Below are 19,157 nucleotides of genomic sequence, written 5' to 3'. Positions count from 1 at the left end.
GCACTCGTCGCAGCCAACGGTCAGCGGCAATATGAAGATGGCAGCAAAAATAAGTGGCGTTTTGATCGATCTCAGTGGAACTATACATGTTGAAAACACAGTGATTCCTGGATCGATACAAGCTCTTAAAAGGTAGGGGGATAGGGGATCTTCCTACTCATATATTTTGAAAAATGTCCACATATCTGAGCAAAAAAGAAAAATGGCGACAGCGCACCCAACCGCGCAAAATTTTCAGCTCAAGTACCGGCCGGCAATCAAGAAATCTGCTGAATTTAAGAAAATGTTTCTAGATATGATCAGTGGGCCAGCCTTTTCAATGACTTTTTCCTTGTCGTTAAATTCGACATTTTGTGATCGAGCTTTTTTGAGAGGAAAAAAGTGCATCGATGCTGAAGTCGTACTTTGACCCAAAAAGCATAACCGTACCCTTTGTATAGCGAAGATATCGTTGACGTCGCCAGCTATGGACTGATTTAGCAACAGAACGGGAACGTCAGTGGCGACGGCGCGCGCAGAAAGAAACCCCAATGAGAATTCAGAATGGAATAGACTCCACTCTTTTCTTCTCTATTTTAAATTCTCATTGGTAGTTTTGCTGCGCGCGCGTCGCCACTGACGTTCCCGTTCTGTTGCTAAATCAGCCTAATGTCACAACCAGAGCCTCATTGGCAGTCGAAACAAAGGGTCTTTTGTTTCTGTGATTGGCACATTTGAATAACAAAAGCAATGTTTGTAAACATAGAGCGAGATTAAAAAAAAACAAAAATGCGGAATTCAGGGCCAACACGTGTAAATTAGTCGGAAGCTTTTGAAGAATGAAGCATATAGCAATAAACACATTGAGTATTCTGTGGTTTAGCCTTTAAGAAATAAAATTAACGAACAATGTTCTCGTCGCATGGCACATTAATTTATAAATATAAGGCAGGTCTAAAGAACAGGTCATATTTCACGGGTCAAGACTAGAAGTTCCTGCTCCACTGATAAACAACTAAGCCAAAAGTTCCCTCTAGACCTGAATTAACATTTTTATAGAGTGATTAGGACTAGGAGACACTTTTGGTGTTGTTTGTTTATCTGTAGCAGTGACATGTATACTGACCTGTGACCTATGACCTGTGTTTTAGACCCACCTTACAAATACATTGTTTTGTTCTTGTCGCCTCTCCGGCTATTCAAAGACAAAAAGTACATCAATCTGCAGTTGTCGTTACTAATTTTGCTGTTACGTTATTAATAGACTCAGAGAAACTGGTGTCTCGATAAGATTTGTCACCAATACCACGAAAGAGTCAAAAGATACTCTTCTGAAACGATTGACTGGCATTGGGTTTGATATCAAACCAGAAGAAGTGTTTACCTCACTGACTGCAGCTCGCCGATTGGTTGATCACAGAAAGTTGCGACCTTTGTTGTTGTTAGGATCAGATGCACAACAGGATTTTAAAGGTGTTGATGTCAATAACCCTAATGCTGTTGTTGTGGGTCTTGCCCCTGACTGCTTTGACTATGAGATGCTAAACAAGGCCTTCAGGTGGAGGAAAAAGCTTTTCAGGCTATTCTTTGTTTATAAGATCATACAATAAATCCTGTTTTAGTATCAATTGTTCGTGTAGTACACAAAATATTGAGACGAGCATGTTCATCACTTAATTGGCCAATTGTACATGTGTTGTTTGCAAATGGTTTCTGTAACATTGGGGAGGTTAAGCAAGAACAGTGATAATGGCTATGAAAATTTCACAACACATTAGGTCTAATAAACAAAAACAACGGTTCTGCATGCCTTGCATGTGTGTTTTACATTTTTGTACATTTCGTAGCTGTTCTTGTCCCAACAACACCATGAAATGGCTGAATTTGAGGTTCTGTGGAGGATGTGGAAACCTGATGACAAATTTTCAATTAATTTTCTCCCTAAACAACCACACAATTCAAACCAATTTTGTTCCAGGAATTTTAGTACACACTTTCAATGTCAAAGAACTTGGAATAAAATTGTGAAATGATTAGAACAACATGAAGTTAAATTATTTAAATGACATTGTAGCAGCCATCATCTTCTTCCTTACTTAAGCTCTTTATCATGACCAGTCGACTTGACAGCTTCATTGTAATTTGTTATTCAGTGCATCAGTGTATGGCAGATGGTCTATTGACTTTCAAAAATTGCTCCTTCTTATAAATGCCTGAAAACATCCCAACACTTAAGTCCTTTGATCAATAAATAATTATTATTGCCTACATGTATACCCACCTGTAACTGAAAGGTATACATAAATATAAATTCTTTTCAAGACAAGAGATAACCTTTTTTAACCCTTTGACGTCCAAACCGGCCTTAACCGGCCAGACTTAGTACCGGTATTTTACTCTGTGTAACGCCAGACGATTTTACTGGTCAATGGAGAACCCCTGGGAGTCAATGGGTTAAATAGTCGATCTCACACATACACAATCTCGTTTTTTTTTTTTTAAATAGTGTGCAGGAAGAACTAAAATTATTCAAAGCTATATGCATGCATTTCTATCATAAATTCATTGCAGGCTTCTACTAGATGGTTGTCCACTGATAGCAATTCACAAAGTGCGATACTATAAGAGAGGAGATGGACTGGCACTAGGTCCAGGACCTTTTGTTGCTGCCCTTGAATTTGCATCTGATGTGAAAGCAGAAGTTGTGGGTAAACCACAGCCGTCATTTTTTGCTCATGCCCTGAATGAAATGCGATGTGATATGCAGTCTGCCATCATGATTGGTGATGTAAGTTTAGTGGTTTTTGTATTACTGTAGTTATTTACCTATAAGCTGACCTTGTTCACAGTTACAATAAAGTACAATAATCTGGATGACGGCAGTCCTGAGAAGGACTGTTCAAGATGACATTTACTGACGTTTCCACAACCTGAGCAGAAGTGATCTTCAGAGTCAAGTGATTTGTGTAATGTCAGTAGATACTATAAAAATTCTGGTCATAGATGTCATTGGTCAGTCAAAGACCAGCTGGAACGAGGCTAAGATCTTTGCAGTGGTGGTTAGACCAGAGTTGTTGCGGTATTCATCTGACATTGCTTGTGCAACTGATGTAGTTGTTAGCAAGTCGTTTGCTCTGTCGTCCAAGTGAACATAAAATCATAAATGGTTTGAACCCAGGAGTCACATCATAATTAAGTAAAGTACGATCGTTAGGGCCTGGGTGAGTGTAGTCCTGAGAAGGACTTTTTGAGATGACATTGACTGACCTTGGCGCAATAATCCAAGAACCTGAACTTGATGGTTGCTACGGCGATTCCAGCAGAAATGGCAACCAAGTCTTTTAAGACCTGTGGCATTTCAAACCCTCTGGATGGGACGGAGGACGACATTGTCTGAAGAAGGGCAGGTAGAAGATGAGGAAAACGAGCCATTGTTTCAAAATTCATCAAAATATATCATGGCCATAAAATAAAATAAAGATTAGCCTTTTTAGAGCAATTTCTCAACCTGCTGGGAAACTTTTATCTGTTCGGCCCTCCCAGCAGAAACAGACCAAAAATTCCGTTTGCCAGCAGAGCCGGGCGGAAATTTCACAGCCAGCAAGCATAAAAACAACATTTGAGTGCATCGCACGCTAAAATGGGCATGGCAAAAGACCTTGCATTTAGCCTTCAGTGGGGGCCAGGGTGGGTGGGGGCACAAAGGGGTAAATAACTACATTGTGATGATGATGATTATTATTATTAGTCAATATTTTAAGCTCTACTTACACACATTTCCGATAGTTTCTCATTTTCATGAGTCCGTTTTGGTAATGTAGTGTTTAAATGCAAAGATCTTTAAAGGCTTCCAATGCACAAATCATTTCACAATTACCATTTTCTACCAAGAGATAAATTGAGCAACTTGAAATTGACCTTAAATTTGCATAAAAGGACACAGGAGACCCACTGACAGACAGAGAGAAAGTGTGCATGCCCATGTAGTCTGTGTTTTATTTTCTTAATTAACCCATTGACTCCCAGGGGTTCCCCATTGACGAGAAAAATCGTCTGGCGTTAGACCGAGTAAAATACTGTCCAGTTTAGGCTGGCTTAGGAGGAGGTTAACTATCAATAGAGTTATTTCAGTAGAGTTATGACTTAGAGTTAGAGGTAACAACTTCCAAAATCCTGAATTCAAGATTTTGGATGGCCAAAATCCTAAAATTCAAGATTTTGGACTGCCAAAATCCTGAATTCAAGATTTTGGAAGTTCAAAATCTTGAATTCAGGATTTTGGAAACTTACCGGTAACTCCAACTCAACGACATAACTCTATGAAAATACATGTAACTCTAAGAATAGCTGTCCCCGCTTGGGAGTCAAAGAGTTAATTAAGTTTGCCCAAGGTCACAATTTTCCATTTAAAAAATAGGATGCAAGAGATGATATTGGTGGGGCAGAAGCAATAGGAATAAAGGGATTTCTTGTGCAGACAGGTTAGTTCTAAAACTGCCATCTTTTTTATTGTTTTATTGTTATTGTGACAAACGAGAATACTTCTTTATTATTGTACTTCACCACAATGAATAACAGCAACCTTTTTTACGACATGTTTTATTTTTCTTGGAAAAAAAGATGCAACATTAATAGGAAAACTTTCCATTCAAATAACGCAATGAACGTATTGGCAGGTTATTTCCACAAGAACAGAGAACAAAGTCTATCAGATTTGTACATGTATAATAATTGTGGTCTGTTACACTCATCACTTTAACGAACAGGCTGACAATTAAATTATGACCCCTTTTTTCTTCAAGCTTGATAGTGATTATCTCTCTTCCATCACTTGAATATGCGGCCATTGATTTTTGTTAATGGCAAATTTTGTTATTGATTTGCCAATTACCAGTATAATTATTAAACAGCACTACAGTATTTTTCAAAACTAGTCCATGAAACAACTCACAGTTTATTTCTGATAAGAAAGAAGCCAACGAAGGAGTAGGATTGGGAAATTGATGCAAGCAAAGGCTAGGTTTCATATTACGGTAGTTATTTGCCTCTAAGCCGAGCTTGGCTAAATAAGCCAAGACCCTTAAGGAGCAACCAATTCTATAAAAGTTCAGTGACCAACAGTTTTAATTTATGTCTCTTGTTTATTGGAACTTGGCTTCAAGCCGATAAATTTCTGGAATTTGTGTGACATTTCCTTTGGTTTTGACATCTGAGAAAAAAAATGCAATCAAACTCTCGGCTATAAGCCGAACCCCCTTGTTAAAACGTTATTTCACAGATAGAAGGGAAAATTTCTGAAAAAATTGCTCGGCTTATGGGTAAATAACTACGGTATGTCGGGAAAATCCCAGATGATCAGGGATTTCGCTATTTCCTGACTGCCCCAGATTTTGCCAAGAAACTGAAAAAGAAGAAACATTAGACATGTACCTGTCACAGATACTCCCAATATGTACAGGAAAACTTACAGCAACCTGAATCCACACAAGCAAGCGTGCTAAATATATCTGAGTGTGTTCTTGCCGTTGTCAAATTTGAATGCAAGGTTTAATGGGCACAGGCATGCTTGTATAGGCAGGGAAACTCTTTTACGATATCCATGAAATGATATATCATTCCCTTTTCTTGCCTCTCCTGCAAGGGATCTGAGGTATCCATAACACTCTTTAGAGTGGTCTTGGATGCCATTTTCAATTTGTGAGGTGGGAACTAGAGCCAAGCAATTTAGAGAAGAGATCTTTTTGGAGATACGGCGGCCATTTTGATTTCTATTGTTTTGAAAGACATTATGGGATGCTCAGGGGCAAATAAATATGTATTTGCCCCTGAGCATCCCATAAGAGCTATTTGAAACAATAGAAATTAAAATGGCCCCTAGCTGCATCTCCAAAAAGGTTTATTGGTAAATTGAACTTGTATGTTTACATTGTTTAATTAATAAGAGCTCATGAATACTTTTTGTTATTTTGATATGGCAGGTAAATACCGTGCTGGAGATGAAAATCATCTGGAGAAGCCACCCTTTGCAGTATGCAGAGATTTCGCTGCAGCAGTTGATCAGATTTGCACAATGTTATGACAGAATATACGGTTAATATACGGTTAATATACAGTTAATGGTGGCTCAACCACAACAGGGTTTTTCATATATTTTACAAGTATATTAATTTAAACCTTTGACTCCCAAACCGGCTCGAACCGGCCAGACTTTAATAGTATTTTACTCTGTCTAACGCCAGATGAATTTACTCATCAATGGGGAACCCCCAGGAGTCAATGGTTTAATCCTTAGATGAATGATATTTTGTTTATAGGTTAGTCTTAATTACTTCTTTATTTATATGTATATGTGTTTATTTTTTAGTAATTTGTTTAGAGGGCCACACCCTGAAAAAATGTTAAATATTATTATAATAAGACCAAGCTCTCTCCCGTTATTAAGTGGTTGAGAAATTACCCCAAATTCTCCAAAAAAAAAAACCCATGCACCACAGAACATGAAGGTTGGATTGGCCAAGCTTTGTTCATGAAAAGCAAAATAGTCTTGCTCCAAAATGCAGGAATTGCATTCTAGGAGGCCTAGATTTAAAAGAATAAATTCACAGGTGATTATGTCACTCTGTGGATCCCTCTGGAAGCACGTACCTTCAGCACTTCCTTAATTATTAGTGTTGCTGGCTACTTACCTTATTACTGAAAACCCTGCTCAAGTTCACCAAACTGAAAATGCAAGAATAGTGCAGGCCTTTTACCTTATTGAGAGTCAATCAGTCACCCTCCGCTTTTCATCACCTTCGCAGTCATCTGTAGTAATGTGAAGTACTTAGAGAGACCGTTAACTTGGTTGTTGGAAGGAAGAGTGTGAGTTGATGGACACAATTAAAAAGAGCTGTTAATTGTTATTTTTACTGTTACTTTTATTTTTTACGGAACATAACAACATCAATGTTGCAAACATTTTAGGTGTTTAAAAACATGGTGTTGTCTAATAAAAACCAAAAAGAGCAAGGGAGATATAACATTGAAGGAATAAGGGCAATATACATAAAATTATTGTATAGCATACCCATAAACAATAGCTATAAGCACCCTAGAACCTTTAATCCATCCTTTCCCAGAATGTTTCCTAACCATTATATTATTTCTGTTTTTACTGCTCCTATTAGTATTGCGCCATATCTGTTAAGTCGGGTAAAATCTGCAGAAAAAAGGGAAGTGATTTTTTGATCATAGTAGCACTTTTGGCTACATTTCTAAATTATGGTAAAATTAAAGATGCAAGTACATTTATTTTGCTTATTGTGCTTAATTTAAATCATACTCCACATGTATGAAAAGTATAAAGGAGTAAACAATTCCACATCTGTAGTCGGTGTACATTTTTAAAATGCAATATTTACTGTTGAGCTTGTTTACTTTTTTTAAATTTTTTATCATTTAATGTCAAACTAGATGTTAAATATTTAGAAATAGAGGATATTAAATGGCCGCGCGGGGATACGATACTTGCAGCACTCAAAGATAAAATTCGTATCCCCTTATCCTCTATTTATTATATAGATATTGATGAAATACCAGGATTTCTCCTTTTACTAAAAAATCATATCTTCACCGCACACAGTGAACATATCATTTCAGCACTCGAAGATAAAATTCGTATCCCCAAGCGGCCATGTAATGTTCTGTTTATTATATAGATATTGATTAATTGTCTAGATTTAAAACAACTTGTTTCATTCAGTTTCGAAATGATGAAAAAGTGGTCACCAACACCTAAAACACGCATGTTGTGTAACATAAAACTAGATATGAAAGTTATGAAAAAGAAATCATGATAATGTCAAATTTTGCAATAAAAATGTTAATGTAGTAGAGAAGAATTATATTAAAGCACAAAAGTATCTTACAATGAAGAGAAAGCTCGCGTTTTATTGGCTAATCGTGTTGGTTACCTTGACAACACCTATATCCTCACACGTGAAAGATAAAAATGATATGTTCACTGCGCGCGGTGAAGATATGATTTTTTACTGAAAAGGAGAAATCCTGGTATTTCATCAATATCTATATAATAAAATGTAATTATGTATTTGATACTAGTTTTACATAAAACAAAAACAAAAATATTTATTCTGTGTATAGCTAGGTTATGTGAAGATTTAAGAGCATGAAGTTCGTTTTTGGTATATTTAAAGACAACCAGTGTATTTCCTTTCTTTTAATTTATTGCTTTCTGAAGTTCGTGGCCGAAAAGTCATTCATGGTGTTATTTTCCATGCCTGTTTTGAAATTGTTTCAATCTAATTAAAAGTGTTGGCTCTAGTTTTCTTTTTTGTGTTGCTGTTTGTGCAACCTCGTTCCCAAGGGACTCTCTTTTTCCCTTCCCCTGGGTGTGGGAACGAGGTCCTGTATGGTGTCCTCCGGCGTTAAGGCAAAATAGCTCTTTAGCTCACACACATCCTCACAAACATTGATAAAATGGCGCAGATTTTCATTGACGCCAAGCTTAATCCAACAAGGAATAGCTACTGATTTTCTCTTGAACGAGTACGGTGACTTCTCCGCATAGTTTTCAACCGCGCAAAAATATCCCTGGCAGGCAGCTAGTACTCTAATTTATTTAGTTAATACCAATTGTAATTATACTAAAAAGGCAAGAATAGAGCACAACTAAAGTTTCTTCTCGGGCTCAGTTGGCCTTTGCCCAAAGAAAGTTTTCACGAAGAACTGCCTCCAACCTTCGAATATATATAAGAAACATTAATAGAATCACGGCCGCTTAGCCTTTATAGCTCTCGCTTATTCAAATTTGGCCGTGAGCAATCTGCCGCAAAACTAACTAATCAGTAAAACTAACGCTCTTTGCCAACGATATGACTTGTTTTCTTAGAGATATAATGTCTTATCATCGTTTAATGGCAACTTTGTAGCTTTTTTCACGACTTCCCAATCTCCGAGTCAACGATGAAAACACGGAAATCTTTGCTATTGGTGCGCAGAATCTTGATCAATCTAATTTTCCTCACAAAGTGCGAAAATCTGTTAAAATCTTAGGAATTGTATTCGATTATCATACCATACAGGATGAAAGCAAACTTTGATTTAATTGTAAAGTCTATTAAAGATTTATTGAATTCGTGGAGGGGGAAAGAGCTTACTTTGCTGGTGAAAATACAAATTGTCAAATCTAAAAGTTCTAAGGAAAGCAGCTATGCTGTAGTTAGAGTGGATTTGATTAAACCTTTAAAATGGTTTGATTTACCGTTTTATTTGGAAATCGAATCGGCTATTAACTCAATGTTGTATGAAGTGGGTAACATGAATTCGTCTATGCAATGATAAAATTAAGCGCTTTGCTCGTATTAGCGCGGAAATTGAGGATGGTGAACTTAGAATGCCAGTCGTCCAATCCATGATTTTAGCACAAAGAGTGTTGATGCTAAAAATGATTTGAGGATGAAGAAAATAGTAGTTCGTGGAAGATAATATTGGATCATCATCTTTCTCCTTTGGGCGGAAATGTATTCTTAGTGTAATTTTAAAACCCGAAAACTGTCTATCCACCTTCCTATCTTTTATAGGACTGCCTTGGTGCCTGGTCGGCTTTTGAAATGAATCCGACAAGGAGGTGGTGAATCAAGTGATCTGGAACAATAAAAATATAACTGTTCAAAATTTATTGCTCTTCGACCAACATCTTTTTTTCGAAAAGGATAATTACATTTGGCGATTTTTCATCGGGCGTGGGTGTCTGTTTAAGAGGGCTTAATGATGTTAAACGCGAACCTGTCTCCATTAGATATTTTTAAAATATAATATATCATATCATATCATATCATATATCTTTCTTTACCCTCGGATTTTAGAGTAGCTTGGTGTAGCTAATATCTCCGAGCATTTACCCTCCCAACCATGATACACCACAGAAGACAGACCACCGGGAACTACATGCCCTACTCTTTGCGACAAGTGTGTGGGTTCTTTTACGTCCCACAGGATTATGAACATTGAAGGGTTATGAGACGGGACCTCCGGCTTATCGTCCTTATCCGAGAAGACTAGAGAGTCTAACCATTTGCAGATGTAATTACAAAGGCAGCACTTTCTCCTCAGTTATTTAAAGACCCTGCATGAATGTTGGTCCCGGCCGGAGTTGAACTCACGACCTCCCGCGTGACAGCCCGGTGGTCAACCAACTGAGCCAATTAAACAGTATAGTTGACGCAATTCCTCGTGAATGGAGGCAGATCAGCTGGCAAGCTACACAGTATCTCCAGATGAATGTTAGCTATATAATTTACTTAAGGATGGAAAATTCTGAGGCGGCTTTTTCCAAGATCTCATCTACTGATCACTTTACAATTTTATTTAGGAACAAAAAAAGGTAGTATATTCCCTACCGTTTTTGGTTACAATAGAAACAAAATTCCGTGAATTTCAGTATAAATTATTGAATAATATAGTATTTACAAATGAAGAGTTGTTTAGGTTAAAAATGATTGCTTTGCCTATCCGCTCTGTTGCACTTTTTGTAAACGACATTTTGAATCCCTCGAATTTGATTTTGTGATGTGATAACTACTTTTTTGCCAATCTCTTTGTTCTTGGCTTTATGAGTGTAAGCTGGAGGTACATCCGTTTACATTGGTGGAAATCTTATTAGGGGTATTTAATGTGGGCGAGGATTATAGGATTTTAATGAATCATCTGATATTAGTGGCTAAATTTTATGTCTACACGTCTATTTTTAAACGTAAATTAACTATACATCCGTCTATAGGAGTTTACAAAGCCAAGACTAAAGCTGTATACTGATCAAATGGCGAAAAAATTTGCTAGTAGGCGTAACAAGTTAGCCAAGGCATGGCAAAACATCCGTTTAAGAAGTGGAAGACGCTAATTGTGGCATATGCTTAGCGAGTGAGTGTCCTGCATTTCCCTCTGTGTGGTGTACTAAGCGTATTTTGTAGTCTCGAATTATGCAGTTTTCGATTGCATTTTTTCAGTTACTTGTAAGTGTTGCAATTTTATATTTTAGTTTAATGAAAAATAAATTAAAATAATTTTAAATTAAAACAAAAATCTGCCGCACGAAAACGAGATTGGACGTGATAATTAATAAGCAAATGCTTACCAAAAATTGATTTTATGGCGTTTGAGGAAGTTTGGAGCAAACTGTTGAAAAAATGATCATTTTCTTTTAGGAGACCAGCGAAAAACCAACCTGTGTTTCGCCTGACTGTTCAAGCTTGCACAAATGATGAGCAATTAAGCTATCACCTCTGCTTTGCCTTCGTCATAATTCACACAAATTCGTTATTGGACTAACTGCTAGTTCCATTCTCTACGGAGCCCATTGAGTGCCATTAAATTACTCAACTAATTTCAAATCTCCTTCGAAGTTTTGCCTGTGCTCTGAGTTTTTTTCCCGACTTTTTTACTGCGTCCTCACTTTTTTCTCGGCATTTTTGGAAGGCCGCTTACCCCTATTGAAAACAAAGATCCCTAAAACCAACCCTCGTCCCCAGGGCGATTTTCCCTGGCTTTGGGCCCCACTCAAAGCCAGGGAAAAGCGCCCTGGTGACGAGGTTGCCCTAAAACCCCTAAAACGAAGAAAGTAACCCAAAACCCTCAATTTGGATAACCCTTGGCCTAAAACCCAACTGTAGGGCTCAAGTCAGGCCTAGGGTTTTTTGGGTTACTTTCTTCGTTTTCAAGTGTTAGGGTCTTAGGGGTCATTGGGATCTTTGTTTTCAAGACACCCTGGTAGTTAGGGGTGAGCGGCCTTCCGAAAAAGTCGAGAAAAACGTCGGGAAAAAAGTCAGGAAAAAATGTCTAAGCGCAGGCAAAACTTCGGAGAGATTTGAAGTTAAAAGAGCAATTTAATGGCACTTAATGGGCTCCGTAATTCTCAATTTCAGCCTTTCATTTTGAAAAGGTTTCCTCTAAGTAATTTAGTAGAATTTGCACTTTCATTATGTTAACTCCGACCCCAAAATGGGTTCCGTCAAAACTATGCACTCCTGTTGTCATATTGAACGTATCAAACACAGCAATGTTGTGTTCATTGCAGTATTTTGCTATATTCTCATTAAATGACGAAATCGCAAGGTTGCCTTGGTCACGGTGATAATTGATCGGTTTCAAAGGACCCGTTGAATGGGTAGATAACCATATAAGGTGTGGCCAACCATTTTTGGAAGTTGAAATCAAACGCACTGCAGGTTCAAGATATGATTGGACAACCGCTGTCGAGTTGAAGTTATTATGTATTCCAATTCCCATAAGAACCACAGAACCAACTTTGTTGAGATGTTTTTTGATTGTAAGATGTGCCAAACTTGCAATTTCTACCCTGTACGCTTTTACGTAAGAGATTTGAAACCTCGCCCAGCGATTGCAAAAATTCGGATTGTCTATCACGTCACGCCAAGTCATCGCAGTATGAACGTGACATATGCTATCCCCGAATTGGCTGTCACCTTTACATATGTCACGCATCTTGGGTGTAGTGCTAAATTTTAAAGCTCCGTAAAGAGGATCGTTGGTCAAAATTATAAGCATTGCAGAGAAAAGATGCCGAACAAGGGAGTCTCCTATAAATGTCAAGCTGCTAACTCGTTTGGAGATCGACTCACAAGCGGAAAATTGTGTGAAGTTTGTCACGCTGCACCCATTACTCGGCAGCCACTGCGCTAACTCGGCAGAGATGAATGATTTGTAATTTGTACAGCTTGGGCAATCACAAAACTTTTCGCCATGACCACACCAACCAGTGTTGCTATGACAACAATAATTTTCACTCTCCGCGTCACACTGCGCTTGTACATCCAAAACAAATGGTCGGTTTTTGTTCCTGATTTTTCGGGGAAGTTGAAAAACAGGTCCACAACGGAGATCCCCATGAAATAAACGCTTCGGCCAACCCTTTCTTTCGCGCAGCATGACATCTATCCTCTTTCGACTTTGTAAAGCTTCTTTGCTGACGTTTCGTTGCTTCCAGTGCCCTTGTGTCAGTGTTGTAAGCGCGCCCCTGCAGCGTGAGTTAAGGGATTGGGGACGAGGGTGATCAAACGTGGCTCGGAGTTCATGCCTCATGTAGCAGGAAAAATAATACACGTATAGCAATGCTAAAATGAAGAGACAAGCTGTGCAACTTTGTCGACAAAAACACCAGGGCTCTCCTAAAAAAGACAAAAAAAAATGATCAAGAATAAACTGTAATGGTGTCAAATTTATTGAGCGTGGAAGCTCAGAGACGCATTAGTTAGTCAAACTCATTTCCCTTACAATAGTTGAACACCAAGACTCACTTCGAAACCGAGACAAACAGCAACTTGGAAATGTCCCATTGTACAACATGAACAAAATGGAAGAATCGCAAAATACTTAGGATTGCTCAACCTTTATAGTTTGAAGTGACCTTTGTCGTTGCCATGAACGTCGTAGTGATCAGGCCGGGCAGGCCTTCAGAATTCCGGCAAGTCCAGCGCCATAACTACTAGAGTACACTTCCTCTCTTCACTTCGATTACGAAGTCTCTATTATCCAATCGTTCACATATGTGCAATATATTCACTGCCACAAATCTGAATTTTAGTAGCTCTTATCACACATGAGGCTATGCACTGTTGACTGTTAAATAATTCCGGCCATTTCGAATCTTGTCTCACCATTTATAAAACTAATTAGCTCACTCAACCATTGAAATAGTGAAGTGCAAAAAATTCGTTAAAACGGAATATAGCGTGCACGACCAAATTTCCCACTTTTACGCCAGCTGTTGCATAATTTCCAAGTGCTTAGCAAGAAGCACCATTCATTTTTTATTATTTCAAAATTGTTTTGTTTGCTGTAATTGGCAAGGTTTGTACGCGATCGATTAGTTCAAGGTAAAAGTGAAATAAATTCGATAAAAATTTTTGGTAATTAGACCCTCCGGTTTCAGAATCTGTAACACTTGAAGATTTGTTGTTTCCACGAACAGCTGAGATTTTCCTTCTGTCCGGTGATCTCTACGATTACCTAAAGTAACCCACCATTTTAATAACGGACCTTCTCATGTTTACATATAAACTAATGTCCTCTGGTGGCTGATGACAATTGACAAAAAAGTTTTGAAGCAGGGGCAGTCAGTCGAGACGGGACGAGAAAATCATGGGCAAAATCGGGACTGGCGTTCACTAAAACCCCAGTCCCGCGGGGTTTTGCCCATGATTTTCTCGTCCCGTCTCGAATGACTGCCCCTGAGTCTCCGAGCCAAATAGAAATGTGACGTTTGACAATTCTTTGGCCGGTGCGTTTTTTTCCTGCTTAGTCCTACGTTCAAACTATTTGTAAGTCTTAAAATGGAAACAATAAAACTTGAAACAATCATGTAATTTAAACAGAGCTGGTACAAAATCGGTTTAAAATGTATTTTAAGTGTTAATTAAATTATCAATTTTTTTGTTAGATAGCTCTCAGAGGACTCAGAGATATTTTAAAATTAACTCCTTTCTGGAATTGAACAATTTTTTTGTGAATTCTGAGCTCTGTTATTCATTTAAGACATTATTCAGCGTATTTCAAATTTCAGCTAGCACTTACCTTCAACGTTCGGCGATTTCCGAACAGACATAAGCAATACCGTGGCAACATAGGATTTATCGGCAACTTTTCATCAAGGTAGATGAACTCAAGTCACCTGTAGTGATCTTGATTTTCGCGTTTCAATCACAGGTTACTTATTTCATGTTATTTTAGGTAAAATCAAGTGAAGTGTAAAATCTTCGAGTATCTTCTCTTTTACGATCATTTACCATTGAAGTAACGGACATCTCAAATTTCCTCGCCAAGTTGATCGCAATTTAGACATTTCCATTTAATGGCTACTTAGCGAGAAATTCCTCAACGCCTATAGTTCGCGGAGTTCTATTGACGATCAATGACAGCCAATGACCCCGTTTCACTGACCTGTCCAAAGTCCTTTGTGTCTTGTTTCAACCGGACGTAGAACTGCAGGTTCAATGTCCCAACCCTTCAAGTACATCTTTGCATTTCTCAAATTGAAAACGGCGACATTGAGTCGATTCGACAGACCCTCCTTTTATCGAAGAAACGGAAATGCAGTGCGGTTATTTAGCGTCGAGTCTTGATCGCTTTCAAAGCCATTTCACTGGTATTAACAATTGCTATAGTTTGATCAGTCTCGCGTTAAAGTCAGCAAATATTCTTAAATATTTGATTGATTAAGGTTCCCAGGCATGATGACAAACCACGCTTTCTGGCTTCTCTTAGAACTAATAATAGTCGTCGCACATCCATTTTCTATTTTAACTCATTACGCCAGACAATTTATCACTTCATGTCCTGGTTTATATTTAAAACAAACTACGGCTCTATACTTAATTAAACCAATGGTATTACGCCGTTACCACTAAACAAGCTCATCACGTCGATTCGCCTGAGAACCATGAGAGCACATATTGCTGTATGATCAATTGTTTAACACCGTGCATGCAACGACGACCGCTCGTCGGTTAACTCCTCATACAGACAAAAATAGGCTCTAAGTTTTTCCTTTTTTTTGAAAACCTTTTTTGTATACGTTCAGGCCGAAATTAACCAAAACTTTTAACAACATACCAAGAAGATACCCAGGATGAGAGTGACTTCAAAACGTCTTTCTTTTGAATTACCCATTTGTTGTTTTTTGTTTTTGTTTTTTGCAAGTAGCATGAATACAGATAAAAGAAATGCAAAACCGCAGTCTATCAGAACAATTAACTCATCAAATACTTAGCCGGGACCTTTTTTTTCCTATTTCATGCAGTGGTTCATTGAAGAACAACTCACTTTGTAGTCGAACTTAGTACCCTACACAACTTTAAGAACATGTTAAGAACGTTTTCAGACTCAAATCGCAAAATACTGAATAAATAAGAAAGTCCAGCCTCAGCCGCCAAATTAGACGTTCTAATAAGGAAAAGAGAGAGTGTAGCGCTTCTTCATCTTCTGAGCCTTCGGCTCGTGGATCCACAACAACTTTGGCAATGTTATGAAGTATTTTTAATTTTGAAAGAAATTACTTCGAGTAATAGAGGGAAAACAATCTTCAGGAGTAAATTACATGTTGAAAAAAGAGGACATATATATTGATTGGTCTTAATTGTCCAGTCGGCTTTTTACGAATTGAACAAAATGGATGTAAATCCCTTGTGCATTACCACTGGTTAGATCATGTTTTGATCATCTCCGCAGACGACGAATTTTATCCAACTTTGAAATTATACCTGCCCTTTTGAAAATAGGATGTAAAAAGGTGTTTAATATATAGCGAAAAAGTAGCGGGTCACGGTGCGTAACCTGCTAATTGGGCAATCATCGCGTGCGTTAGTTGACAGCTCTATTTTTGATGCAGGCTTTTCTTGCAGTAGTATTTTAGCTCAGTGCTGAGGTACTTTGCTTTTGAGTTCATAGCAAACTTCTCGTAGAAAAGCTCCATTTGTGACATAACTATGTTTCGGCTCTCTTCAGCAAGTAAAACGATTCAGTTTGTGTGAAGACGACAGAAACGGAGACGGCCGTCATTGAATTTAACTGGAAAGACCATTAAAGCGAAAGAAAGTCTATCTTTAAGCTATCTGACCAACGAATGAAAAGCTAATCGAATATAAGTAATATGGGAAAACTCAGGGGCACCCAACGAATCTGTTCCCCAGAGGTTGCTGGCTGGCAAAAATACAGGTGTTTCGATGAGCTGGCTGGGAAATTTTGTCATTGATAGAGGTTTTGCCTGGGAATTACTGACTTTTTCTAGCATTTCAACCCGAGCTGACTGTAGAAACTCTGAAGACTGAGGACGACAAAAAAAAAAAAAAAGAGAACCCCTTCCCTCTGCCAGAGAATAGTCACAAACATAAGACGGCTGGTCAGAGTGATTGCGCTTGCGGAAAAAAACCTGTTTTGTCCCGGTTTTGTCGCTTTTGTTCGGTCGTTTTGGATCGAGGGATTTGAAAGCGCGCGGAATTCCTGGCTGATCAGTTGGCTGAGAAACCAACCAATTTTATCTAGCTGGCTGGGAAATTTCTTGTGTGTCTTGCTGGGAAAAAGGAACAAATAATGTTTTCCCAGCAACACTGAAAAACACCTGAAAATGCCTTAATAACATTTATTTTCATTAACTGGGGTAGAATAATACATTTTACAACAAATTGGTCGTTGGGTGCCCCTGAAAACTCATGATCATCTATTAAAGCTGGTGGCTGAAGTAAGTGAGACAAGTGAATGAAAACAAAACAGCAGGTAACATAATTACGGTTTTTGAATGGTCAATCTCCAACTGAAAGCTTTTTGGCGTTCCATTGGCCGTAAATATACAGAAGAACGATTTCTTAAATGAACTTGGAAATGAGTTGGACTGAAGGGATGCCAAACGAGGCGGTTTATACTTTATGTTCTTATTCGTGATAAAGATGACACGCGTCTATTTTTGTCTCGCCCCAATTTTCGCGCGGCCAAAACATCAAAAATCTTCGAATTCAGTGAACGCTGGCTAGACGAGAAAAAAAGACGCAAGAATTTAATTGAGTTCAAGAGCAGGATAAAATTCCCTTAGAGATTTTCAACTGAAGTATAAAGAACTGGTGGCAAATTTTATCCCAAAATGTTTAAAATCGTGTAAAGAACACTGAAAAAGTTGCGAAATATCATGATGATCGAAGTGACAGGCTACGAATCAAATTATATGGAAAGGCTAACAGCAGGTGGAGGTAAATATAATGATTGGTGATAGACCATTTTGCAGTTGTAGATAAGTTACCTGGCCTAAGAATGGAAGCGAGGCTGCCGGTGACCCAGTTTTGATACAAACCTTCGTGCTTTTGTAATGTTAATATGGACTAATTAGAATTACAACAACACAATTTACATGTGAAAAGCAGTGGCAGTGTGGGCTCTATCAATACTGGTACAAGGTCACCTGCAGCCTCGCGGCACTTCATAGGCAAGATCGCTGAGAAAACAACTGTAAAATGGCCTATTGAGACCTTTATTGAAGTGTGAAACTCTGAAATGGAAAAACGGGTGTCCTTATGAAGCTTCCAACGAAACCAGGGTGATTTGTTAGGGAGATAGGATAGCGCAGTGGTGAGAGAACCCGTGTTGAGTCTGCTGGTTCAATGCTCTACTTTGTTCCGAGACGTTTTTTTTCCCCTATCATCAAAAAAATCAACTTACGATTTGAAATAAGTTCATTTTCATTTCTGTAGAGTGTCGCTAATTACCCCCCCCCCCCCCCCCTTTCCAGCGCCTAAACCCAGTTGACACTTAAATAAAGTTCATTATCATCTCTCCATCATAATCCGCAGTATTACGACAAACTTGCAGCCGAGAGTAGACTTGCAGTACGTTGCTTGGAAGGAACCGCGCTTTATTTTGGAGGCTTGGCATTGATGGACTCGAACTAAAACAAAAGCAATGTTTGTTTTAATTTATGAAAGCTTTCTTCCACTCAGTTTGTTTTGAAAGAACATTCTTCAATCACCAAGGTTGAAATTCCGTGGTCAAGTCAAAAGAGTGGAATCAAAATTGTTTAAGCGAAAATCTGTGTCGAGAAAGCAGAAGTTGTGTGAACAAATGAGGAACTCAGTATAATTTTAAAGTGAAAACGGCGTGATATACAAACAATGCAAAAAAGGATTAGAATGTCTAAGTTTTAATGGTCGGATTTAAGAAACCGCAAAATGCTTTTAAAGATTGTTTAAAATGGAATGTGATTTCCTCTAATCGGAGGATGAACTCAACGCCATGCACAGAGAAGAAGAAAGAACATATGTATGTAGGTGGTCTTTTTTAATAAAAACTGGACCATAGATGAAACACTTACGGCCACCAGTGCAAAAGTTTGATCATGTAGACGTGTTAATACAAACCGGACATTTATTTACAAACCAAACAGATCAACGTTAAATTTGCAACACAAAGGAAACATAAGAAACTCGTGTCATGATTGGCCAAACGTTTACTTTGGGCGATAAAAAACAAGCCTCTTAGCCTTTTTATTACAACCATAGAGTACAGAGAACAGCGGCGCGAATAATGATGTGAAATCGAGGTCGACTTTATAACACGACAAGAGGTAGTGAATTGAAAACGTGATGTCTGATAAGTATACAGCATTGAACACGGATCGAAGT

At 38.2% G+C, this 19,157-nt stretch overlaps 3 protein-coding genes across 4 annotated transcripts in view; 2 read left to right on the top strand and 1 right to left on the bottom strand.

Annotated features, from left to right (window-relative positions):
- Nucleotides 1-20: 20 nt before the first annotated feature.
- LOC137985184 (haloacid dehalogenase-like hydrolase domain-containing protein 2) lies at nucleotides 21-8,301 on the top strand. The gene is made up of 5 exons (XM_068832707.1): nucleotides 21-132; nucleotides 1,244-1,537; nucleotides 2,551-2,767; nucleotides 4,397-4,460; nucleotides 5,958-8,301. The coding sequence occupies exons 1-5, from the start codon at nucleotides 32-34 to the stop codon at nucleotides 6,056-6,058; spliced, it is 777 nt and encodes a 258-aa protein (XP_068688808.1). The 5' UTR covers nucleotides 21-31; the 3' UTR covers nucleotides 6,059-8,301.
- Nucleotides 8,302-10,313: 2,012 nt separating this feature from the next.
- LOC137985120 (uncharacterized) lies at nucleotides 10,314-15,229 on the bottom strand. 2 transcript variants are annotated; one of them, XM_068832612.1, is made up of 2 exons: nucleotides 14,935-15,229; nucleotides 10,314-13,163 (listed from the first exon to the last, which is right to left on the bottom strand). In XM_068832612.1, exons 1-2 carry the CDS (start codon nucleotides 15,008-15,010, stop codon nucleotides 11,905-11,907), a joined length of 1,335 nt encoding a protein of 444 aa, XP_068688713.1. In that variant the 5' UTR covers nucleotides 15,011-15,229; the 3' UTR covers nucleotides 10,314-11,904. The 2 variants fall into 2 exon arrangements, with proteins under 2 accessions (XP_068688713.1, XP_068688714.1); XM_068832613.1 differs by lacking the exon at nucleotides 14,935-15,229 and adding an exon at nucleotides 14,569-14,889.
- A 3,783-nt stretch (nucleotides 15,230-19,012) lies between these two features.
- LOC137984855 (allatostatin-A receptor-like) overlaps nucleotides 19,013-19,157 on the top strand; it is a 2,130-nt gene continuing 1,985 nt past the window's right edge. Inside the window, exon 1 of the mRNA XM_068832169.1 lies at nucleotides 19,013-19,157. This exon is cut by the window's right edge and continues 1,985 nt beyond it. Coding sequence (XP_068688270.1) covers nucleotides 19,119-19,157 — 39 coding nt within the window. The 5' untranslated portion in view covers nucleotides 19,013-19,118.

The sequence above is a fragment of the Montipora foliosa genome, chromosome 14 (genome assembly GCF_036669935.1).
Source record: "Montipora foliosa isolate CH-2021 chromosome 14, ASM3666993v2, whole genome shotgun sequence".
In the NCBI taxonomy this organism is placed as follows: domain Eukaryota; kingdom Metazoa; phylum Cnidaria; class Anthozoa; order Scleractinia; family Acroporidae; genus Montipora; species Montipora foliosa.
The sequence above is the reverse complement of the archived record's forward strand: the minus strand, read 5'-3'. Positions and strand labels throughout refer to the sequence as shown.